Source organism: Corapipo altera, unplaced genomic scaffold (genome assembly GCF_003945725.1).
Source record: "Corapipo altera isolate COAL_440 unplaced genomic scaffold, ASM394572v1 150, whole genome shotgun sequence".
Lineage (NCBI taxonomy): Eukaryota > Metazoa > Chordata > Aves > Passeriformes > Pipridae > Corapipo > Corapipo altera.
Genome location: NW_020884941.1, coordinates 3,336,829 through 3,361,880, shown reverse-complemented (window position 1 = coordinate 3,361,880; position 25,052 = coordinate 3,336,829). Strand labels below are relative to the sequence as shown.

The following is a 25,052-nucleotide window of genomic DNA, read 5'->3' as shown; positions in this document are numbered from 1 at the left end:
AGTGGCGCCCGCGGTGTGCGGCGGTGCCGCGGCCGTGCCCGAGGAGCGCCGGGCCGGTGCCCCGGGGGCTGCGGCGGGACCGGAGGCTGCGGCGGCCGCGACCCTCGGGGCCGGGCTCTGTTGTGCCCTCGGGCCGGACTACATCTCCCAGCGAGCCCCGCGCCGGCCCTCGCGAGAGGTGGCCGGGCTCGCGCCGGGACTTCCTTTCCCTGGGGCCGCCGGCGCTCCGGAAGTGGCCGCGCGGCGCTTCCGCGGCGGCGGCGGAGGGAGCGGAGCGGGACGGGGGGAACGCGGTCGGTGCCCGGCCCTCCGTGCCCGCGGCAGCCATGGACGTGACCGGGCCCGAGACCGACTGGCGCAGCACCAACTTCCGGCAGAAGCTCGTCAGCCAGATGTGAGTGCGCTCCGCGGGCCCGGTGCCGGGCGGGCTGCGCGCGGGCCTCGGCCCCCGCCGGAGGGGCTCCCGCCGCCCCTGGGGCCGTGTCCCGCCTCTCTGCGCTGTTCTGCGAGGCCTTTCCGGCCTTCCCCGGGCTGCCTGGCTTCGTGCCCGGACCCCGCTGTTTCCTCTCCCCCGGGCCGGTACCAGGATTTGCTCAGACTGTTTTTTTACTTAATTTCTCCTATCCTCCTCCCGTTGCGCTTTGCTCTTCCCCAGAAGCACCGGCTCCCAGTGCTGCTTGACAGCATCTGCTTTAGGGCTTCGATTTTGGCGGTGTCCTTGGTGGTGGGAAATTTGACATAATCAGTTTTATGAAAACGCCTGTTATGGGCTTGTTTCTGATTTTTTAGAGCAAATGTGAGATAAAAATGCTGGTGGTTTAATGTAAAGTTCAACTCGTTGCCCTTTCAGTTGTGAAACAAGTGCTTTACTTGAATTACTTTGCTGCTCTGCAGTCTTTTCTTACTTTATGGAAGGCTCTTCTGTCCTGTGCAAGGTGGTTGTTACGTTGCTTCTAAAGTAATGTTGAAGTCCTAATTTATGTACGTTTGGAAAGCTTGACCTTAATTTGTTGATTATAAGGATCAATATCTAAAAATTGACAGTCTTTTTTTTAAGATATGTAAGCAATTTCCTGTTTGACTGCCTGTAGTTTTACTTCAGTTAAGGTGCTGTTCCCGAATTAAACTGTTACAGTATTCTTTAAAGAAGTAATGATGATGTGTATCTGTCAAAGCCACTCAAACTTTCTAGGTGCTCAGAACTGATGTTTCACTTTCTAAACTTTCTGTAAAATCATTAGTGTTCTCAGGTGAATCCCTCATTGCTTCTCCTCCTCTTCTGCTGCTTCATCAAAACAAGCAGACAAAACTACCCTTGAATGCTGTGTAACTTTGAGGAAATAAACATGATAAATTAAATGTGGAACCATTCACATAACTCCTTTTGAGTGCCTTGTTATGCTGCTGGGTACAGAAGTCTTAATTTGTTGCAGTTTCACGCCTGAGTTTCCTTTGCAACACTGAATTTAAGATTTTGGGGTTTTGGTTTGTTATTCTTTTTAAGAGTGACATGTGAGTGAACATTTCAGTGATACTGTGGGGAATAAGTGTCCTGTGTAAATGGTCAGTGTGTATGATTGGGTTATTTGAGAGAATTGTGCCTTTGATGACCCAAGAACCTCTTCAGTACTGGGCTCTGTGTGACTGCAGACCCAAGCAGGACTTCCAAGATCAAGGAAAAGCCTGAGCCCAGGTGACTGGGGCTGAGGAGCAGCTTTGGCTTCTCCCAGGATGTTCCAGGAGACAGCAGGGATGTAGGAGTGTGGATATACACTTGTGCTTGCAGGGTACCCCTTTATCCTGGCTCTTACATAGAGCTGGTACTTACTGGTGCCATGGGAGTCTCCTTCCTAAAGGCCTTTGCTTAATGTGTTTTTAAATGTTGGTGATGCCTGAAGGACAAATCTGATCTGGGTTGTGTGGTGGTAAACCCAGTTTGTGGTTGTGTACAGTTCCTGCCCCAAGCTGCTTCCAGGCTGTGTTAGAAGGGGATTGTGTTGAGTGTAGAAAAGGGATGTAACTCAGGTTGTGGGGTGTTCCATTAATTTTGTGTTTGTTTTTTTGCTTGAAGTTTTCATCTGTATCTTCTCACTTTAGTTAGTGGCTCAGCTGAGTGAGAAGAAAGAATGTCTGAGCAGAAATAGAGATGAGAATGTGGAGAGTACATGAAAGGAGGAGACTGAGGAACGAGCAGGCAGAAAAAGAGTGGAACAGCTGAAGTTTTTTGAGTGATGAAGGGAAAAATAAGAAAAGGGAGGTTGTCTGCATTTGTTGCTCTCCATGAAACACATCACAAAACCGGTTCATAAAGCAGCCTCAATTTTATATTCCAGCCTAGGTTGTCTGATGAGAATTCAGGCAGAAAAGTCCAAGAGGGCAGATGTTTCTCCCTTCCTGGGAGTGTAGAGGAAGTGAGGGATTAGTTATTTATAAATTCTTATTTTGACACAACTGTGAACTGAAGAAGCTACTGCAATATGTCTTCATTTCAAGTGTTTGGGTTGCCATGCAGTGAACCTGATAGGGAAATTTCTCAAAGTTAAAAATAACTCAGGAAAAGTGGTTATTTTTAACCTTACTTGTTCTTCAGTACTGCTGATGGCAAAGCCACACAGACAGTTGTACCAGCATGACTTGGCAGGGGTGGCTTCTTACCTCGTCACCTCTGCCAGAGGGAATCCCTTCTCCTGGAGGATATGTTTGTGAAGCTGTGAAGGGATGATTCTGTGTGTAGTGAGAAGGGTTTTTTCATCTCTGCAGAACTGGAAGGAAAGGTAATGCTAGAACAAGGCATTAGGGAGGCTGGATGGTCCTTTGCATTCCTCGTGTAGCTGAAGGAGTTGTGCTGGAGACCTGGGACCTTCAGGCCTTGTACTCTGTCAAGCAACTGTGTGAATAAAGTAGTGAGTGATTCCTGCTTTGGGCCTTCTGCTGGGGTGTGTTACAGGGGTATTCCTGCAGTGAGGGCTGCTATTGATAACATTTGTTATGCCCAATCTGTAGCAAGCAGAAATGTTGTGTGAGACAGTTAACCACACAAGATCAAGGGAATAAAGTTTTACTTTGAGGTTTTTAAACCTTGTAATGTGGATGCATGTGGCTAACAGCACACCAGCACACTCCCCCCCGCCCACCCATTGCTGTTTCAAGCAAGAAAGGTTTCGTTAACTGAGTGTCATAGTGATCAAATATTCTATTTCACAAAGCAGCATGTGGTGATTTTACATGTCTTAGTGTGGTGTTGGCCCTGGAACTCATTGCCCTCGTGTTTCGTTGGAACAACTGATTCATGCAGTCATGGTGTGAGCTGGGGAGGGAACTGGTGTAGTTTTGAAGGAGAACGTGTTTTGCAAGATGTTTCAGCTAGACCAGTTGGCCTTAGTGAGTGGTTGCACATATTTGGGCTGGAAACAAGCTTCTTGGGAATGGAGGGGAATTCCTGAAGCTGGTGTTGGTGTGGAATGCTTCGTCTTTTGAAACCACAACTTTTGAGTGTTGTGCATGAAATCCAAAGTGCAGAGTGTTCATGCACATCTTGTGATGCATTTACTAAGTGCTTATGAGGCAGATGAAGGTTGGATTGTCTGGTACCATCTGGTTTTCAGAATTTTGTCAAGTTCAGTGTTCCATAAAGATACCATACATTATTTGGTATCCTTAACTCTGGGCTAAAGCTATGACTTTTTTTTAAGTGACTTTCCTAGTCTTTTAATGTAAATATTTTTATGTTGATTGCAGTTAAATGTGTAAACAAGGAAAGAGTTGTGTGTTTTTTCTTCCTCCTAGTCTAAACCTTTATTGGAATGCTAACAGACAGGACATGGACAGCTTGGAGTAGCATTTTTGGTAATGAGAATGTAGTCATAATAACATGTCTTTCATATTCTATAACTTCAAAAGGAAAAGGAAGATACATGTAAAAGTAGATAATTTCTTTTTGTCTCCCAAGTTCCTGGTACCAAGTTCCACACTGATCACTGTCTGTATCACAGCCACTGAGTACTACCTGCATTACTTTCTTTACTTGCCTCTGCATAATCTTTGTCTTCTCTTTTTGCCAGCTCAGTTTTTGGTGCTCTCAACATGAAAGGCATTGCCATTGTACTGGAACTGGGAAGTTAAGGAGGATTCAGAGGGTAATGTGGATTTAGAGGCAGCCTTCCCAAAAGGGAAAGCATTAAAAAAGGGACTGTCAATATAGAATTGGATGCAGCCTCTTCCTCTGCAGCAGAGCTCCTTCAGGAACAGTTCACTTTAAGGCTTGTTTGCCCATGGAGGAATAGTTGTCCTGCATTATGTTCAGATTCAGCTTCAGTTTAAGTAACTTCATAAATAAGCAGCATTTTTTTAGTGTCTGCCAGACCACACCAACAGGTTACCATGAGAGCCCTGCAGCAGGTAGGATGTTCACTGTGTTCTACCTTGCAGGCTGCAGCAGGTCAGCTGCCTGCTGCTGGTTTGTGAGGAAAGGGAATGAGTTGTGGCAGCCTAAACTCCTGCATTTTAAGGCTGTACCATCTGCTCTTCGCTTCTGTGGCTGTTACTGAGTTAATTCAGGAAGCTGAACCAGCTTACTGCTTGTGCAAGCACCATTCCTGCTGCATGGGACCTGGTAGAAATTCAGGGGAAATTGTTCCCCCAAAATGGAAAACATTAATCTTGTCAATCAGTTTTCCTCAAATGAACAACTCCTGGTATTTTGTCAAGGTGGTAAAATAATGAGTTGCCTTGCTGTTGTTCTTGAATTTCTGCAAAGAATATTGATGTTGGCTTTGTTCTCCATCATTTGAAGAAACTTTAAAGGGTGGTGATTTTAAGTATCATATGTAGTGTTGGTTTGGGGTTCTGTTTGTTTGTTTGTTTTATATCTATAAATGAGAAAGTGTTTACTGATGTCCTCAATTAATGCCTTGTTTTTTCCTTTTTTTTTTTCAGTGATGAAGCTATGAGGAAAGCTGGTGTTGCCCATAATAAATCCAGCAAAGATATGGAGAGTCATGTGTTTATGAAGGCCAAAACAAGGGTAAAGCATCTCTATTTGTTTCCAGAAGTTATTGCATGTCCAAAGAAGTTTGGAACAAATTGCAAAAACAGCAAAGCCAGTGCACTTAGTTAACTGTCTCTGCTTGTAGTACAGAGTTACTTGAAATTTTGATTTATATGTGCTTCTTTTACCCTGAGGGAAAGTGAGGTGTTCTGCATCCAATATATGCATCAAACTGGACTTAGTGCAAGACAGCTTTGCTGATGCTGCAGCATTTAATGCACATATGGAACTGCACTTTTCTTACCTGAATGTTTGTGTGTAGTGAATTGTGTAGAATTTCATTTATTTACAGTGTAGCACCATTCCATGTGACCAGTAGATGGTCAGAAAAACCTGGGATATCAATGAAAAGGCTCTGCCAAGAGTAACACCAAGGCAAGCACCGTGGTCTCTGTGAAACTCTGGCAATAGTGTACAACTCTACACTTTGCCAAAACATAAACTTCTTCCCTGGAGCTGTGTTAGGAGAAACTGGATACTGTTGCTGTCTCCAAACAAGCCACGTTTGGGATAGAACTTGTCTTGGTGAAAATTTTTATAATGCTGATGTCACAGATCTGTGCCTGTGGCTGGCATCCTCACTGGTGAGTTGGTGGTTTCATGGGCAGGAAGGCTCTCTCAGCCCTCTGCAGTTTCTTACATGTTATGAGGAACATGTAAGTAATAAAATACTACAAAGAATATTTGTCTTTTCACTTCTGACATTTCTATCATGTTAGTCTTCAGAGTTATTATTTTACTTGTATTTGTAATATGAACTTAGCTTAAGAAAAGGTAGTGTGAGTGTGACATAATTCAAGGACTAAAATAAGCCAGTACATGAAGTAAAAGCAAGGTTTAATCCTTATGAAAATGACTTATAGTGGATAAGAACTGGAAAATGGATGTATTGGTTTATAATGTTCACATACTGTGATCCTATTAGTGTAACTGTCAGAGAGGTTCTTTCCTGTGAATTTTGTGGCTTCTTGGCCTTCTTGTACCTTCAACTGCAATGACCTATTAGTAAAAATATTCTGACTTAATAAACAGACTGTTTCTTGGAAGTGAACTGCTCTGAAAAGCCCACAGACACTGCAAAGTAAAATCCACTATGTTGAGGAAGAACCAGAAAGTAATGGCTGCTCTGTTTTTATTTCTTATGCTGAAATACTCATTTTTCACCTTTAGGAGGAATATCTTTCTCTTGTGGCCAGACTCATTATCCATTTTCGAGATATCCGTAAGTGATTTTTTTAGTTTTGGCTTGTTTTTTTCCTCAGTCATGGGGTTGCTCATCACATCCTCCAAAAAAAAAAAAAAAAGTAAATTTTAGGGTTTCTTCGTGTGACTCTTCACAAGTTGCTTTAAAAATCTTTCTGTAATATGCATGCCTAATTTCTAAATACTGTTTCTTTTACACATCATCTATAATTGAAAAATATTTGAAAAATTATTTAAACTACTGTTTATACTACTTTTCTTCCTTCCTAATTTTTCCTGTATTTTTGCCTTCTTTCCATTATTTATGTAGCATTTTGGTTACCAAATTGACTTAATGCGTTTTATTAGAACTACAGTAGATAGTGATTTTTTTATTTTTTAAATTATGTGAATGTATTTCTTGTAGAGAGCATATCTAAAGAGCCAAATTTGTGTGTGACAAGACTGGCAAAGATGATGAATTGTTTTTTCTTTTCAGACAATAAGAAATCTCAAGCCTCAGTCAGTGGTAAGAGTTCCTTTTTTTTTTTTTGCTGTTGTTGTTGTTGTGTCCTTCCTTCCCCCTGTGCTCCCCACTTCTAAACAGAACAGCTTAGGAATCAGGGCTGTGGAGTACTAAGAAAGCATCTGTATATTCCCTAGCTGGAATATTACATGCTGCTGGAGAAAGAGGGGGTGCTGTGTTCTTTACCTGATTAATGCTGCTTCTGCACTCTGTGTTCTGTTTTGCCCTCTTGAATTGCCATTCCCTCTTTGACTTCACTTTTCTGTGTGCCCCGGATTCAGATTATGAAAACTGTCTTGAAAGGCACTGAATTTATCCACTGCATAATGAAAGTGATGTTAGAGGTGGAACTGTATAGCAAAGTACTTCCTCTGGTCTGAGCATTGCTTCTCCATTTGAAGAGGATCCACGGTGGGACCCTCTTGGTGTTTGAGGTTATAAGCTGTATATCCTCATGGACTTTTGTTGGCAGCTTGTTTTGACTTGTGTGTAAATGTGGAGGTGGCAAATAAGTTCCTTTTCTCTAATGTATTTAGAATCTATGTGGGACTTTGGAACTCTGAAGCACTTTGAATCATCTCCACTCTATGTACAGAGAGTCAAAGATATGCCAGAAGATATGCTCTCACAGGCAGAGCAGTGAATCTTAGTTTCCTGGGGTGTTGGATCTAGTCATGGTCTGAAGCCAACAGATCAGAGAGTGGAGGATGGAGAACAGAGGATTTTGGGCAGACAATTGCATGGCTAGCTGCATATTGGTAACTGTTTTCTTTGTAGATCCGATGAATGCCCTGCAGAATCTAACTGGGGGTCCCGCAGCAGGGGCGCCTGGGATGGGCATGGCTTCCCGGGCTCAAGGAGCACCCATGAGTGGGATGAGTGGCCTTGGTCCAATGGGACAACAGATGAGTCTCCCAGGGCAGCAGCAGCCTCCTGGAACCTCGGGAATGGCCCCTCATGGTATGCCTGGTGTCTCTACAGCTACTCAGCAGAGTAAGTGCTCGGTTTGCTTCAACCACTGAAATTGTTATGTCAGCTTTTCAGTAAAAACTCCTTTCCCCAAGGAAAAGGTGCTGAAGAGATGTCATACCTCTGGCTAAATCAGCCAAGGGAACTGCTGGGAAGAGTTGATTTTAAGTACTGCTACCTAATGGGATAAATGCCTTCCTTAGTATAGTGAGGAACAGTCTAGCTGTTGTATGAGCAAATTCTTTCATCCTACTGTTGTCAGCTTCAGAACATTGTTTTTGTAGAGCTCACCTATGTTTTCTATAGTACAGTACTTCTCCTGGTGACCTTGGTGCACATTTCCTCCTGCACATTTTTACTGTCTTTGCCTCGGTTGCTGACTCAATGTGTGAATTAGAAGTTGGTAGTAGAAAGTGTCATTCATTCTGCTGTTAATGTGCCTCATCCATTTTAGGAGGCAAAAACACATGCTGCTAATGAAGGATGTTAACTCGCGCTGTTTCAGTCTCATGTTTTCAGTACAGTCTGCTTTCTTTTCAGACCAACTTCAGCTCCAGCAGATTGCCCAGCAGCAACAGCAGCAGCAGCAGCAATTCCAGCAGCAGCAGGTGGCTTTGCAGCAGCAGCAGTTCCAGGCCCAGCAGTCAGCCATGCAGCAGCAGTTCCAGGTCCAACAGCAGCAGGCAGCGGCCGCTGCGGTGGCACAGCAGCAGCAGCAGCAACAGCAGCAGTTGCAAGCTGTCCAGCAGCAGCAGCAGCACATGCTGAAACTGCAGATGCAGCAGCAGCAAAACCAACAGCAGGTGATGAGAAACAGCTACAATGGCAAATGAGGTGATCTGTGATGGGTTACTTGTCAAGTGAAGCTTGGCCTATGTGGAAGTAGAGTATCAGCTGTTACCAGCACTTTTCCACTTCAGAGTAGGGCTTCAGGTTGGCAAGTTAATTGACAGCAATATATTACATCCTGGAGGAAAGCCTTAACAGATGTTTCATTGCTTTCTTCTGTCATAACAATAGAAAATTGAAATCTTTGTCTCTTTCTTTCTATAAATGTCAGGATTGTCTTTCATTCTGACAAGAATAGGTATGTGGGAAAGAACAGCATTTGAATTACTGTAGCAATAGTGGCTGTTTTGTCATTGTGTGAATAACATGTTGCCACTTTAAAAAATGTGTGCCATGCACAAGATATATATATATATAGACACTGTATATATATGTATATATATATATATATATATATATATTAGGCACAAAAGCAGCCGAGGAGACTTCAGCTGTCATATTCTTGTGCAGTTTTTGGTAAAGGGTGGTTACATTTGAAGAAGTGTGTCTAAGCCCATTTGTACAGGAGAAGCTGATGCACTTCACCTTTGCTTTTGAAAATTGTTTTAGTAGTGAGGAAAGCTTGTAATGTCAAAACTATGAGATGTAGCACTGTGTAGGGTTGAGGTATATGAAAAGTGAGTGGATAAAAAGGTTGGGCTTTCTCTTTGGGCTTAAAACGTCAGCCTGATGTATTAGGATTCTGTTTGCTCTTGGTTTATACTATAAAAACAAGCCTGCTGTTGCATTGCTGGAAGCTTGAGCATCCTGGCTTCTCCTGCTTTTCAGATGCAGCAGCAACAGCAGCAGCAACAACTGCAGCGGATTGCCCAAATGCAGCAGCTGCAGGCACAGGCTATACAGGCACAACAGCAGCAGCAACAGCAGCAGCAGCAGCAGCAACAAATACCACCACAACAGATACAGCAGCAGCCACCTCAACAAGTCATGCAACAGCAGATACAACAGATGCAGCAGCAGCAACAACAGCAGCAACAGCAGCAGCAGCAACAACAACAACAGGTTGCTCAGGCACAACAGTCTCAACTTCCACCACAATCCCAGCCTCAGCCCCAGCCCATGGTATCTCAGCCACAGGCAATCTCAGGACAAATTCCCAGTCAGGTTATGCCTGTTACTCTTACACCACAGCAGTTAAAAGCCATGCAGGTAAGGGCTGGTGACCAACTGATATTGTGGGTTTGTCATGATCCTCCAGAGAAATAAAAAATATATTTGATTTTTGCTAATAATGAAGTAGGAAAACCATAACTTGTTAAGACCTCTGTAGCTAGCCTGTTATGTGTACAGGGTGTTTAAAGGTTTGTGTCTGGGCCTGCCAGTAGAGAACAGTTTTGTGCCTAAGAGTCGGAGTTCTGGAAATCTGTGAAAACCATTTATCCAGCTAATATTTAAAAAATAATTTCTTGTCTTACTCTTGAATGGACAAGTGAAAAAAAGAAAAGGAAACAAACTCTGGTTGAAGAAAAATTACCTCCATGATGTTTGTGGTTCCAGAACATGAGCAAGTGCTTTGGAGTGCCCAGTGCATTTGACTGGAGCCAGTGCTGGCTCTCCAGCATGCTGGCTTGGCTTCTGCTGCCTTCTTTAGAGGTTTTGGTCACAGTTTAAGATACTGTCTGTTCCTGCCTTGAAGAGAATGTGGACAAGACAATAGTTTTAGTCTGTTGAACCCCTTGCTGGGTCATCCTCTTAACGGTGCAGCTGTTTGAACTGCTACAGTCATTTCTGTTGGGGCTCCATATGTGCTGTTGAGCCAAAGCTCAGACCTGTTTTTCTTTGGGCCTTGCTGGGGAGGAGTGGAGTGTCAGCCACACTTGGGAAATGGATGAGTTGATGTGTCCACTTTGTACTCCTACCAGTTAAGCTAGGAATAGTTAAACACCATGTTTGCCACACTGAAAGTTGTAATGAATGTATAAATATTTGAAATGCTGGTCATTGGCTTGAGGGGAAAAAACCCACATGTGTGGTTAAGTGTTTGCCAGAAAGTTAAGTATCTAGTACTGTCATAGAAGACCTGATAATACAGGGAAGAAGTTGCAAGAAGAAACTGAATTGGGTGTGCAGCCTATGGAAAAACTGTTCTAAATGTTATAAACATGGGAACTTGTTTTCACTGAGAAACCTCAAAACCTCTAGTCTGTGAGGCTGATCATGTCTCTACACCTTTTTTTATGGGAATCATGGTGAATCTAATCGAAACAGAAGTGTCATACCCTAATCATGTATGTATGTATGTTTACTTTGCTTTTTCTTTTCAAACTCAAGGTAAGAGCTCAGCTGGTGCAGCAGCAGCAGCAGCAGGCAGCGGCAGCAGTGCAGGCAGCTCAGGCCCAGGCTGCTCAGATGGGAGCTTCAGGGCAGGTAAGGGCTCAGGAGCCACTACCCCTGGTCACAGGCCTGTAGCAAGTGCATGCTAGAGATGAGCATGGAGATGGGTTTCTGGTGGTTTCTGATGAGGGGTCTGACGTTGGTCGTTCCCTCTATAAATGGTATATGGTCTTCTCTGCTGTTTCTCCTTTGCCTGGAGTCAGAGGCAGGATTTCATTGACAACCTCTCTGTGCATGCTCTCTGTCCCAAGTAGGTACAGTTGTTGCCTGTACTGACACAGGAATGCACATGAGTAAGAAGGCTTCCTGTGGGCACACTACGAGTCTGACTGTTGGTACCTGGAGTGTATCACCTCTTCTTTCCTTAAACTTTCTTAGGTGACTGCTTTGTTGTGTAAACTGATCTCTGTACTGTGACTCTTTGCCTGCTATCTTTAATCCCATGTGATTTACCTTCCATCTTCATGTATTGACTATAAAAAATTGTATAGACAATGAAATCTCTCATTCCTTTCGTCTTTCATTCTTTTTCTGAGTGAAGTGGGCAGTAGATCTAGATTGCTCTTGTTCTGGATGTGAATTGTGCAGAAAAAATGGCGTGTGTCACAAGTGCAGAGTTACGTTAAAAAAAACAACCAAAACAAGTGCTGGGTGAAAGCTTCTTGTCTAACACAGTTTTCTTATCCTGTAATACACTTGTAGCCCCAGTGGTTGTTCCTTGATGTGTGTCTGGGATGAAGGAGACATGGGGGGAAAAAAATGGGGAATGGCTTAAGCTGAACCTTTCATCCCATTTTCCCCAAGAGTGTGAAAGTCTTTCGTGGCTTACCTCTGTAGTGTTTCATATTGAGGTATTTTACAGACATGGGTAAGTACAATTATCACCACTTTGTAGATGAAGAGACAGGCAGACAGATGAAATGAGGCTGACTAGGATTAATGGCAGAGTTCATTTTGTATACCCAGACATTCCATGTCTTCATGCACCATTTTCCCTTCAGTGCACAAGTAATATTATAAGTTCAGTAAGACCATTGGAAGGTTTTTATGTGGACTGTGATAGCAATTGGTTCTTTAACATAAATCTCCCAGACTTTTATCAGGGATAGTGTCTTGTGCCATCATAACTCTCATGTGGCCCACACCCTTGCTGGTGGCTAAGTTCTGTTTCTCCATTGGTCCTTTGGCTTGAGTCAACATAACATGTAAAAGCTGATGCAGTGGTAAGTACAGTACTGGCAGCAATGGAGAATTCTCTTTCTACAGCTGAAATGTGAATTAAAACTCATGTTTGTTTCTTAAATAATTTCCAGGTGGCACTACAGGGACTTAGGCTGACTGGAAGGAGACTCTGACTTTTCTTCTTTTTACTAACTAAATGGTGCTCTTTTCAACTCCAAAGCAGATGGACTGTGTTTATGCAGAGTCAACTTAATTCTTGCCCCATTTAGTGACTTCATATGCCAGTGGCTTAACAGCACAGTGCATTTGAAAAGTTTTGGGTGATAAGACGGTTGACAGTGAGTTTTGTATTGCAGCTTTATTCAGTCATGTGTAGTAAACTCGGGGATTGCTCTTTATCTGTCACATGTGGAATTTAGAATATTCCACATACAGAGGCTTTACTCCATTTATGTTCATGCCATTGCAATATGAGTCTACTAAAATTCATGTAACACTGTGAAGTCTAATAATTAAATGGGTTTCTTGTACTTGTGGAAATATTTTCTGTATCTAATACTTACTTTTAAGATTGTGGCTGTCTATAATGTTACAATGCAGCTTCAGTGTTGAGAGTGTATAAGAATTCTCTTTAATTTATAAGAAGTTTCTTTTAAAGTAGATTTTTGCTTTGCAGTTAGTACATTTTTAGTACATGCACCAGCATTTTTAATAAATCTGCCTTGATTTCTTCATTTGGTCCAGGGAAGCTTTTGTTATAAACAACCCCTATCCTAATCTTTGCTTGTTAGATTTAATCATAGTTTCTAGGGACTTTCCAACTGGGGATTTTGCTTGATATGTCTGTATTTTTCCTTTTCCATAAAATTTCTGTACATCCTCTGTGCATAAAAGTCAAAGGAATCCCAGGTTTAAACATGGGTTCGCTTTGAAGTTCTTCTCTGAAGTTATAATGACACCATGCAGGTCAACGTTACCCTGCTCAGGTGTCTGGTCCTTGTGAGCGTGTAACTCATGAGGAAGCTGATAGTAGGAGTGTCCTAGTGACCAGAGAGCTACACAAGAGCTTGCAACACCAAGAAAAGAACCCATATAATCAAGTGGAATTAAGTATTAATAAAGTTTAAGTCACTGTTCTGGTGCAATTCCTTCAGGTGCTCAGGATGCAGAGTGGCTGTTGCTTTTTGAAAATCCAGGCTGCCTTTAGTGGAGTGACAGTGGTACTGAACGTACATATGCTCACTAAAAGCTGTGTATATTTACAGAATTCTGAATGTTTGGATTTTAGATGAAAGAAAGTTACAAGTTCAGGATTCTAATTGTTATATTCCACTTCATTTACATCAAATAGTAGGGTTTGTATCTTACTTTGGAGGGAGACTCTCTTCCTCTTCTTGCTCTCTACTTTATCTCAGTTTACAGAATCTAGAAATTTTATGCCATAAAAATCAGTTTCACTTGTGGAGGAGGATTTGTGTTCAGTTAAAGTCTTTTTCAAAAGTACTTGAACATTTCTGACTGTGTTCTTGTTTTAGACGGACAAGAACATCTCCTTTATGGATATATTGCTTTGCATAAAACAAACCCCCTTTCCTGACTCCTTTGTCAAAGCATCACAGGTTCTGTAGATGTAATGGGGAAAAATAGATTACTTTTGTTAAGAGAGTGGAATTAGTGCCATTTTATATATACACTTCCTTTTGAAAGCACACATTTCAAAAAATACAAAAATATCAAACCCAAAAATGTGTGCATGTGCACGTTTGACCAACTGCAATACTACAAGCAGCTGAAAGCCTTTGAATTGGGGTTTGTCCTGTTGGTGTTGGGTGGTTTGCCAGACACTTAAACTGTGAATGTGCTTCTAATTTCCTTGGCCTCAGTGGAAGCAATTAAATCTTCACACTTTGGTGGTGTGGCATGAGAAACAGGAGCAAGATGGGACATGTGGGTCACCATAACATCCCTGGGATTCCACACGCTCCAGAGGTCCGTGTGTGTTCACGAGGGTCCAAGATGGGGTGATTGTGCCTGGAAGGATACGTTGGGGGGGTTTTTCCCCCCTAGCAATTTCCCCCTTTTTTTTTTTGGTTTTGTTAGGGTTGTGTTGCTTCACCAGCTCTCATGTTGATACTGTAGCTCTTCACTGCACTTCATAGCATCCACCTGTGCTTTGTGGCAGTGCTGGGTTGTTGTGTTTGCTCGTGGTGGCTGTTGCATGCTGTGTGTGCACGTGTGCATGTGTGTGTGATGTCTGAAGCGCTCCCATTCGTTTCTCTTTTGAAATCCTGTCTCTGACCATCCCTCTTTTCCTGGATGGAAAGGGACTGCATTGCTCTGATGTTGTGAACTAACAGCTGTGCTGAATTTGACACTATTTTCTTTATCAGTTATTGCTTTCCTTTTTCAGTCTTGCTATGTTGTATTTAATTTTATTTATTTTTAACAATTGTAAGCACATGCATTCTCTGACTCTTTAGAAACATGTTGCTGGCTGCTTCAGTCCATTTACATAGAACACTAAGCAGGAGTCCCCCAAACCATTTAGAGGAAGGAGATTACATGAACTTGTAGGTTAGTTAGAACTGCATGGGTTCCTTGGTAACATGTAAGCTAGAAAAAAAGGTAGCCCAGAGAACTTTATTGTAGATCTCTAGAGTACCAAACACTCTTTTACTGATAAGTGAATCTGCCAAAGTTACCTGAATACAATCTCAAAAATATGGTGTATTTGTTGTAAATTCTCAGTATATATCAAATTCTCAGTGGAATATCAAATCTTAAGTAACGGAGGGCTATACATATGTATATAAAATTAAATCTGTACGACCCCTGCAGGCTGATGGTTCTGAAAGGGACTTCTAGACACCTCAGAGTAGCATAGTCCTAATACTATTTTAAAGAAATTCATTCTAATGCTAACCTCCATCATTTATCCTAAATGATTGTTCTTTAGGGTGTGCTCAGTCTTTACAGCTGGAGAATCTAACTGTGCTTGAGGAAGATTATGGACTCAGAATAATTTAGCCCAGCTTAGTAATAGAGGAATGGGTATTTGTCAAAGATATGGAAATCAAAAGGATATATTTGACTTATTCTGTGAGTTACAAAAGAAAGGAAATAGCCTCATCAAACCGAGAAGTCCTTTTTGTTGTCTGGCATTGTTATGCTGTCATAGGTTAGGCTGGTCTGGAGTTTTGCCCACTGTGGAGCATTTGTGCTGACAGTTGCTGTTGAACTGTGTGACAAAGTGTTTTACAGCAAAGGGGGCACATGCGAATACTGCTAAAGCTTTTGAGTCCACAGTGGGGGAAAGCACATCAGAAACCTATGGCATTATAGAGCTTCTTAAATGGAGCACAGACAGCAATCTTAGAGCACTTATTTCCAAGAATTCTAGAAATTCAAGATGTCAGGCAAAATTTAGGAAAAGCCATTGATGGAAATGACAGCACAGTCAACCCTCAACCCACGAATCTGAGTCTACACATTGGTCTCTGAAGATGACTAAAATTCATTAGGTGCCTGCTGAAAACAGATAGAAGGGTTATAAAAAGGAGTTTGGTTTCTAAGCCAGCATGTCAGGTTAACCTTTAGAGAAAAGCTCACTAACCTTCCCTTCATGCTCCCCCTCCCCCTAATTCCTGGAGGTTGCATGTGCTTCTCATCCTGCCAGTGCACTGCATTTCTTGTTTTGCGATTACTTTTGTCTGTTGTCCCTCTGTCCTCAAAGATGATCACCGCACCTATGGCCCGAGGTGGGATGCAAATCAGACCACGGTTCCCGCCTACCACCGCTGTGTCTGCTACAGCACCAAGCTCCATTCCCTTGGGCGGACAGCAAATGCCACAGGTATTTACTGAGTCAAAGCACATTGTGTCAGGGATTCACTGCCTGGTTGTGTAGCACTGGCTTTCAAGCAAGGGGACCTTCACTTTTGCACCAAACAACGAACTTGCTGGTGTTTCTCAGGGTGTTGGGCTGTTTAGGTTGGGTTTTTTTATGGATCCCTTTTCATTTTAAATAATAGGTTTACTGAGAGCTTGGGATATCAAATAAAGCATTATTAAAGTGGCGTAGGTCTTTATTTTAACATTTCAAACTTTTCCGTGTTCAGAATTGATTCGGGTCTCAAATTAAAGGTCCTCGCTCTATGAGTGTGGATTTATGAGAGTGTTGCAAGTCTGCACTGCAGTTTACTGGCTGAGTTGTGACCAGGACCTTGCTTGTCATATGTTCAGGCTCTGTACAGGTGCTTTCTTCATTACTAGTAAACTGGGGCTCATTTCAGTTGGAGTAGCTCCTTGGCATAATATCAGGGACCCAGAAAAATCCAAGCTGTTCTTTTCTTTCATGGTTGTGTAGGAGCAACTGCCAGAAGAATTCCACTTGTACCTGTGGAGACAGGCTGGTAGCACCTGTCCAGCTGTTGCTGGAAAGTGCATGAGGCCAGAGTACTGCATTTCTTCTCAGGAATTTGCAGAAGTAGTTAAAGTGACCAGAAAGATTCTGTAGTCCTAGGCAAACACATCTGTTGTTGTTTCTGGTTTAAGTTGGATGGTCGTTTCAATCCAGGACAGTGTTTATATGTTAACTGACAAACCTGGGCATAGCTGTGGAGTCAGAGGAGAATCTACTCTGAGCTTTGGTTGGTGTAGCAGTTTATACAGAGAGAGACAATCATCTCCCATGTGAAATACAATATTTGGTTTGATCGTGAGGCTTTCCCATGGGTATTTAAGTATTAGTTTCATTTATATTTGATATTTGACCCATAAAAAAAGACCTCTGGTTCAAGCATTCAGTGCCATAGGCTGATCTTTTAGCACTGTCATTGTTATTGAGGAGCTTTGATTTCCAACACCAAGTGAACTGGTCATCAAGGAACTCTCTCAGTAGGAGGCCAAGGATTGTGAAAATTATGTAGAGGGCTGAACAACTAGAAAAGGCAGAAGAAGAAAAGAAATTTTTCATGAGCAATGATTTACAGTACTGTAAATGCTTTCTGGAATTTTCCTTCAGGCTAAAAATTTCCTCATTACTACCCATCAGCTCCTTGTTGCAGTCTCCTTTCCCTGCCTTTGGCTTCTGCATATTTGCACACTCTTGCTACTGGGAGCTTCTGAAAGCTCTCACCAGCCTTATCTCCTGAGTGCTGTCCTTGCCTGAGACTCAGCAAACTGGAGATAGGCCTTATGGCTGGCTTATCTTCCAACATAGTGGGCTCTGAACATTAAGAATAGCTTTGATTTAGTGGATGTAAATGCAAACTTTTATCAGGCAAGCCTAAATATCTCCTGGCCAGGACTTCAGAAGATTAGGGCTTGGTGCCATGATCAGGACACTGTAGAGTCACAGAACATGGATATGTTCAGTGGGCTGTCATGGCTGACCATGAACATGCTTGTAGGGCAAAAATTCATATCCCTCAGTGAAAAAATATGTAGTTGCATTTCTTTATATCTGTTGAAGATGGAGGGTGTACAAATGATAAGTAACCACATCTTGACTCTGGAGTTAAATGAGTTCAGTGGAGTTAAAGCTCTGGAGGGAAAGTTTTATTTGTCTTTTGGGTTTATAGATATTTTTGTGGTGGGGTTTTTTTGTTGGTGGTTTTTTTCTAAGCCTTCTTTTTACTCTGAGTCAGCTGAAAAGAGCATTACCTAGGAGTTGAAATTTCATTAAATTGTTGTAATCTTAATCCATATCCTGGAAACAGTGTAAAAACCTAAACCTGAAAATCTATTCTGCAAAAAGACATCTGAAATTATTATGTAGCAAATGAACTGCTGTCAAAGCAAAGCAAGGCAGTAAGTTCAGAATTGCCCAGTTCTGAATGCAGATTTCTGAAAATGTCACAGTTTTGCTTACTGTTAGATGTTGGCCTTTGGTATGCTCAAATGAAGCTGGCAGAGAGCAAACCTGTTGTAAGAAGGAAAGCTGTTTGACTGTGCATGTACTTGAATGAGAAGGGACAATGCAAAAACATTCAATTCATTCAGTGCTTATGTGCACAGTAGATGCTGCATGTCCTTTTCTTCGCTTTTCTGCACCATTCGTAAATTAATGTGAAGGGTCCTTGGTGTTCAAGTAGATACAGAAGCTTAAATCTGGCAAAAAACCTAATGAAACTCCTTTCTCCTTCCTTCCCAAGACATAAGGATTGAAGTAATCCTTTGTAACCAACTTGAGACACTTAAAAGGGACCTGATTTTCAGGAAGTGATGAACCACTCAAAGTGGTCTTAGTTTGACCTGAGGAAAAATGGGTGCAGCATCCAAGCTCTAAATTATTTGCTGTTTAATACCATGTTAAATAGACCTGTAAGAAGTCAGGGAATGCTTTTTGCAGTGTCCATCCCAGCTTCCTTCCAAACAGTGGTGAGCTGCTTGCTTTCTATGGGAGGCAGGCTATGCTTTTCAATCCCAAAAATGCTTTTCCAGCTGTTGAGGAGACAAATACTGTTAAAGAATCTACTTCTTATGTGTAACAGTAAGCACAGCCTCAGTGCTTGTTGATTATGGAGAAAAGGAAGATATAGTAGCTGGTTTAAACATCTTTTCAGCCTCACTTGTTCTAACTCTTATCTTCGTGGCAGGGGTTGTAAAGGTACTGGGGTTATTGAAGGTTGAAAAAACCCCATTGTAGTATGTCAGGCTGCATTTGATTTTAAACTATTCTTTAATGGCTGATAAACTAGCATCTTCAAGCCTAGTTTTGCACAGAGCTGGGGATTGTTCATGCCCTATTTTATTTTGGTCTTTTGTGGAATGAGGCCTCTTGCAGAACTGCAGTGTGAAATTCCAATCGAAGCATTTCCTGTTGTATTCAGTGTGTACATACAAAAGTAGACCATATGATACCTTTAAAACATGCTAAACATCACATCCATGGATGATTTAATGGGTATTTAACAAGAGGGTGAAGGACAAGGCCGATTTGCAGCACCAATGACATGTCTGGGACTTGTGGATTTACTGTGACCTTTGCTTAAAATTGATTTAGACTGAGGGAAAGAGAATTGTTAATTCATAAAGATGCTAATCAGTGACTTACAGAATGGACACAGAGGTTGCTGAGCCATGATGTATCTTTGTATGTGCTTATTTATAGCCTCAGGTCACGAGAACTCTGCATGTGCCTTACACAAACATGATCACTTAACATCTTCATCACTGTATCATGCTCCAGGCCACTGTACAGGTTTTCTTGTTTGGTTTTAAGTGATCAAGGGAAAAAATGTGTATTAGAACAAATGTGAGAAGTTGCTCAAATTTGAGCATCATCTAGCTCTGGCACTGTAGAGTGTACAGAATAAACTTAGTTGTTACCCAGAGTTTGGTGCTGTTCTGGAAATGCTCTTATTCATCTCTTTGTCCTTCAGGCACACCTCAGCACTCTCCAAAGGTCAGAAAACTACTTCATTTTTTTTTCCACACAGGTGTTCAGTTTGGAGTGTTTCTATCTCACACAGTTTTTCAAAGCTGAATATTTAAACAAGATGTTGCTGATATGGCTTACTTAATTGTTTTTCTTCCTTCTTCCTAAAGAAAACCAATTGGGATGCTACAGTCAAGTCTGACAGACCTTTGAAGACTGTAATGAAAAGGTCAAAATAAGGAGGGGGTTTTATGACTCTTAATTCTCAAGTGAGAACTGTCTTTTCTTCCTGCTCTTCTTTAGTTCTAATAAAGTACAGGGTTTTTACATGGTACTTCTGACATTTTAATTGCAATATGATGGTTTGGGAAGTGAAAAACAATTAGTTGTTCAAATTATGTGCAATTTCAGTGGTTATTTCTAGTAAAGTTGATATGAAGTACTGCCCTGAGAGCCTCAAGAGTGATACAGGTGGGACTGTCCTTATGGGGGAAAAAGGAAACTAATGCTTTCATTTCTTGTAGGCCTGAGGATCCGCTTCTCTCCACAGGTAAAGCTTTTAGTTAGGTTCCCATCCTCTACTCCCTTTTGTTGTTATTGATCTTATCTTTTCCCACCTTTCAGGTCAGCCAGAACAATATTACCATGATGTCATCCCCATCTCCTGTCCAACAAGCTCAAACACCCCAGTCAATGCCTCCACCACCACAGCCACAGCCCTCACCTCAGCCAGGCCAGCCCACTTCTCAGCCAAATTCAAATGTCAGGTGAGCCACATTGCAGCTTCTGAGGACTTCTGTTAATGCCATAAGGGTGAGGTTTTCAGAAGCATTCAGTATATATCTTACTCTGTTTCCACTGAAGTGAATGAATTTCAATTCCAACTGCACTGAGAGCACAGGTGGGATTGTGCTGGATACACTCTGAAAACCCCCTCTTTAAATAAAGAAGCTGTGTATGAAATCCTCACCAAGACAGAACTACAGAATGCCACAACAATGCTTACTAAAATCATATCTGCTCACAGGCTGGTGATCCTTCCTTGTCAGATTCTGGTAGGTTTGATTATGTGCTTGTTTTTCAGTTCTGGCCCTGCTCCCTCACCCAGCAGCTTTCTCCCCAGTCCATCTCCACAACCATCCCAGAGCCCAGCAGCTGCACGAACACCTCAGAACTTCAGTGTCCCATCCCCAGGTCCTCTAAACACTCCAGGTAAATGATCTGAGAGCTGTACTGCATGAGTTGGGCTGTGGTTTGGTAACTGTAGTAGTTACTAGGAAACCTGCTATTTTTGGCACTTTAAAGAGCTCCACAAAGCAGCTGGCATTGCAAGTAGTGAACATGTCACATGCACCACATAACGCAACAGCTTGGGTACCTCAAGTCAAAATCAACTGAAACCTCTTTTCTCATCACTGAAATATGTAATGGGGTTTTTCTCCCTAGTCTTTTGAAAATAGATACTCAATTTAATGGAGCAAGTTCATTAATTCCATGCAGGAAGGAACCCTTAGCAACAGCATAGAGTTGTAAAGGATGTAACCACTTAATCACAGGCAGCTGCTTTGCTCCAAAACACTTCCCCAGGTGTACTGTGACATTTTGCTCTTCTCCCTCCCAGCTACAATAAGCAGTTTCTGATACTGAGAGTGGAGGTAACATACTGGCTCCTTCTCACACCAGAGTTGTGTGCTTTGCAGGTTGGAAAGCACCCACTTCAGGAAAACTGCAGCAAATTCATTGTGTTGATTTAATGTTTAATGCATCAGAGTGAAGCCAAAATGAGGCCCTAGAAAATGGGTATATGGAACTTTGGAACTTTTCAGAAAAAAATGGTATTACCTGGGAATTGCTGTTCAGTCCATAGAACATGATATTTCTATACAAAGAGGAGAGGATTGGGCAAGCACTTGAACTATGGAGGGCATCCAGTTGTGGATTTGGATGTTTGACATGAGCTACACTTTGAGAGTGTCATGTTTCAGATCTAGATTCTGAAATGTGAGAATAATGTTCTGCAGTATCTTTTATCACCCTGTGACCTGCAGTCTTCCTTCTTGCCAGGAAATCCAAATTCTGTTATGAGTCCAGCCAGTTCTGGTCAGTCAGAGGAGCAACAGTATCTGGAAAAACTCAAACAGCTGTCAAAGTACATTGAGCCACTCCGGAGGATGATCAATAAAATAGATAAAAATGAAGGTGAGGTTCCCTATATTTAGCCATGCATTTCTCTCTGTCAGCTCTCTCTTCTGCTGAAAGAAGCAGTACTTTGCCTTATGTCATGGTTTCTATTCCAGGGATTAAAAATGTCACAGAAAGTTTGTTGCTCTTTCTTACCTATAGCTAAAGATTTTACTGTGAAGAGTGGGCAAAATCCTTGTTCTTAAATTTTCATGAGTTTTCCTTTACTTCTGATGGTTTTCAGACACATAGAGCGTATGCAGTGGATATATTTATGAGTAGGTGAAAGATCTGTGGTCCATGCTACTGTCTTCAGTGTTGACTGATGTATACATGAAATTATGTACTTTTAACAGTATATTGTATTTCTGTCTGCAAGAATTGAAGCTATCCTTGTAGTGAGTGTTTATGTCTCTGGTACTATTTCAGACAGGAAGAAGGACCTGAGTAAAATGAAGAGTCTCTTGGATATTCTGACTGACCCTTCAAAACGGTAATTCTTTCCTTTTGGCTGGGCATTAATTTTCCCAGCTATTCAGAAATTTGTTGTTTAGCATCCAGCCACGTTTACATGGAGGCTCTGTGGGGCTCATATAGCAGGAACACTTCAGCTAAGGGGACCATTTTGTGGTGATGAAGTTTCTCCTGTTCCACAGGTGCCCCCTGAAGACGCTGCAGAAATGCGAAATTGCTCTGGAGAAGCTGAAAAATGATATGGCTGTGGTATGTAAGGCTTTGTGCTAGTAAAGATAAGCAATTAATTTGTGAAAGGCAAGGTAACTTTTTGCATTTCTTGTGACTCATGCTGTTAAGGCTTCGAGTAAGGTTGGACAAAATAGGAAAACAGGAAAAAATGGGCATTTACTTCACACAAGTCACCTGTATGTACCTTTTAACTGAACTTTCAAGTTCTTGTGCTTTGTGCCAAGACTCAAATACTTTTTTCAGTGAACTTTTGTGGCTGATTTCAGGACTGCCTTCCTAAACCAAAGCAGCAGATGTCTTTTTGCTTGTTTGTTTTCTCCTCCCTTACTGTTAATGTATGCAGTTTGGAGAATCATTTGCATTTCACGCATTGGAAGTTTACCGCTGCAAAATTTTGCAGAATTAACGGAAGACATTTCTTTTTTGGTGATGATTAAAAGACAAAGGGTTTCTGTTGTGTTTCAGCCTACTCCACCACCTCCCCCAGTGCCCCCAACCAAACAGCAGTACTTGTGTCAGCCACTGCTGGATGCTGTTTTGGCCAACATCCGTTCCCCAGTGTTCAACCATTCCCTGTACCGAACGTTTATGCCGGCCATGACCGCAATCCATGGACCGCCCATCACGTACGTATCACCCACCTGCTGTCTGTCCTGAGCATTCATTATTTGGGGAAGAATGGTTATTTGTAGAAGCTGTTAAAAGAACAGAGGGGTTTTTGCACGGGGGTGAGTTATAGCTTTCCTTTTGTGACCTGTAAAGTATTTGACAAATCCATTTTCACCTGGTCCTTTTGTGGCCTGTGCTTTACACAGGGCCCCAGTTGCTTCCCCTCGAAAACGGAAATATGAAGAGGATGAAAGGCAGACCATTCCAAATGTCTTACAAGGAGAAGTTGCAAGATTAAATCCTAAATTCTTGGTGAACCTGGACCCTTCCCACTGCAGCAATAATGGCACAGTTCATCTCATATGCAAGCTAGGTAAGCAAGGAGATGCTAAGGGCTGCATTCAGAAAGAAGCGCTGAGCTTGACTGTAGGAATTTGAAACAGTCTTGAATCTGGCTAACCTGTGACTTCTGCATGATATCTGTACTTATATCTATACTTATCATGGCACTGCATCATCACAACATTCTGCACAGGCTGTTTCAGGGTGCTCCTGGGGATTTCATTCACACTGATTGATCCTTTCTCTGCACTGAAGTTGCAATTGGTAACCTCAGTGTGTAGAAAATCACTTGTTGCTAGCAAAATCTTGATTCTTGATTTGACCTTATCTGATATGTGAGTTGTTGAGCCTTCATCAAGTAGGACAGAGCTAGAGAAATGGTGAGTTAATTTTTGGGATGGTCTATTTCAGTTTGTACTAATGATCACTTGAAATGGTGTGTGTTTGAGAAATTAATTCAGATTTATTTTTTTTTTTTAATCCTAGCTGAATAATCATGAAGTGGTATAGTCTGTTTACTTGTTTTGTTCTTGAATTCCAGTAGGGAAAATAGATTCTTTCCTCCCTTGCTTCCTTTGAAGTGTCAGGATTGGTTTTGTCCTGAGCATTGATACATGAGGCACTTAATTTTCAAAAATGAGGTGTCTAACTTGGTGAAGTTCAGCTGATGAAATGGTGAGAATGGCAAGGTGCAGAAGTGTGTAAGAGATGGAGCTATGTTTGCCAGGCTTTTCTGCCAAAAGTTTAAGAGTGTTGGTAAAGTGAGCAATGAGATTTCCTTTCAGTAAGAAAGATGTACGGTCAGGTTTGTCCTTGGGGTTCAGAGGCTAGAAAATAAGCTGTATTATGCACAAAACCCTTCCATCCAGCAAGGCATGCTTTGTTCTAATGGGAAGTGTGTTTGCATCCTAGATGACAAGAATCTTCCAAATGTCCCACCACTCCAGCTCAGCGTTCCAGCAGATTATCCAGATCAGAGCCCTCTGTGGATAAAAAACCCCAGACAGTATGGTATGAGGCTGCTGGCATGACATTTGTTGGGCATGTGTATGTGGTAGTAGGGGGGAAGTGTGAACACTTCATGTTACTCTTGTCTTTTAAATTTTTTTAAATATACTTTTTTATTATAACTTCCTTTATCTGTTATCTTTTTTTTTCCAGCAGCCAACCCCTTTTTGCAGTCAGTGTATCGATACATGACTTCAAAACTATTACAACTTCCAGACAAGCATTCAGTCACAGCACTCTTGAACACCTGGGCACAAAGCATTCGCCAGGCCTGCCTCTCTGCTGCGTAACAGCTCACTTTCTAAATCATGAAGCAAGAAAAAAGGTCTCAACAGCTGGCCTCTTCCACATGCCACTGGAATTCCACAGTTCGGGGAGGTTACTTCAGAAGAAAGAAGCCTTATGTTGTTTTGTTTCTAGGTGTCAGGTTCAGTAGAGAGCCTGATGTTAGACTTAGCCTTCATGCTTTTTATCTTCTGCCTCAGTGGACTTTTGCCAGCATTCTCAAATATACAAAATGTGTATATATGGTTCTTGAGACTGTATTTCAGATGAGTTTTTATTGTCTTCTTAGAGAAGAAATTATTTGTGGACTTCCATCAGGGAGTCTGGTATAAGAGGGAGTAGGGAGGAAATGTCCTAATTTGCTTCAAAGTTTGCTCAGTGCCAGTATTCCTTTCACACTGTATGTTTTGTGACCTCATACTGCCCCAGAAATAAATTAGCTCCAACTAGAA

At 42.0% G+C, this 25,052-nt stretch overlaps 1 protein-coding gene across 1 annotated transcript; it reads left to right on the top strand.

The window, feature by feature from the left end:
* The first annotated feature begins 242 nt into the window (after nucleotides 1-242).
* Nucleotides 243-25,052, top strand: MED15 (mediator complex subunit 15). Its single transcript, XM_027661722.1, has 18 exons — nucleotides 243-394; nucleotides 4,936-5,023; nucleotides 6,218-6,269; nucleotides 6,729-6,758; nucleotides 7,533-7,748; nucleotides 8,265-8,527; nucleotides 9,357-9,722; nucleotides 10,845-10,940; nucleotides 15,823-15,942; nucleotides 20,095-20,237; nucleotides 20,555-20,682; nucleotides 21,535-21,669; nucleotides 22,081-22,144; nucleotides 22,308-22,374; nucleotides 22,822-22,982; nucleotides 23,172-23,338; nucleotides 24,220-24,318; nucleotides 24,469-25,052. Exons 1-18 carry the CDS (start codon nucleotides 327-329, stop codon nucleotides 24,603-24,605), a joined length of 2,400 nt encoding a protein of 799 aa, XP_027517523.1. The 5' UTR covers nucleotides 243-326; the 3' UTR covers nucleotides 24,606-25,052.

Coding starts and splice junctions, on each gene's coding strand:
- MED15 (XM_027661722.1), top strand. CDS start 327: ATGGACGTGACCGGGCCCGAGACCGACTGGCGCAGCACCAACTTCCGG. Junction 23,339..24,219: donor TCATCTCATATGCAAGCTAG/GTAAGCAAGGAG, acceptor TTTGCATCCTAG/ATGACAAGAATCTTCCAAAT. Junction 24,319..24,468: donor AAAAAACCCCAGACAGTATG/GTATGAGGCTGC, acceptor TTTTTTTTCCAG/CAGCCAACCCCTTTTTGCAG.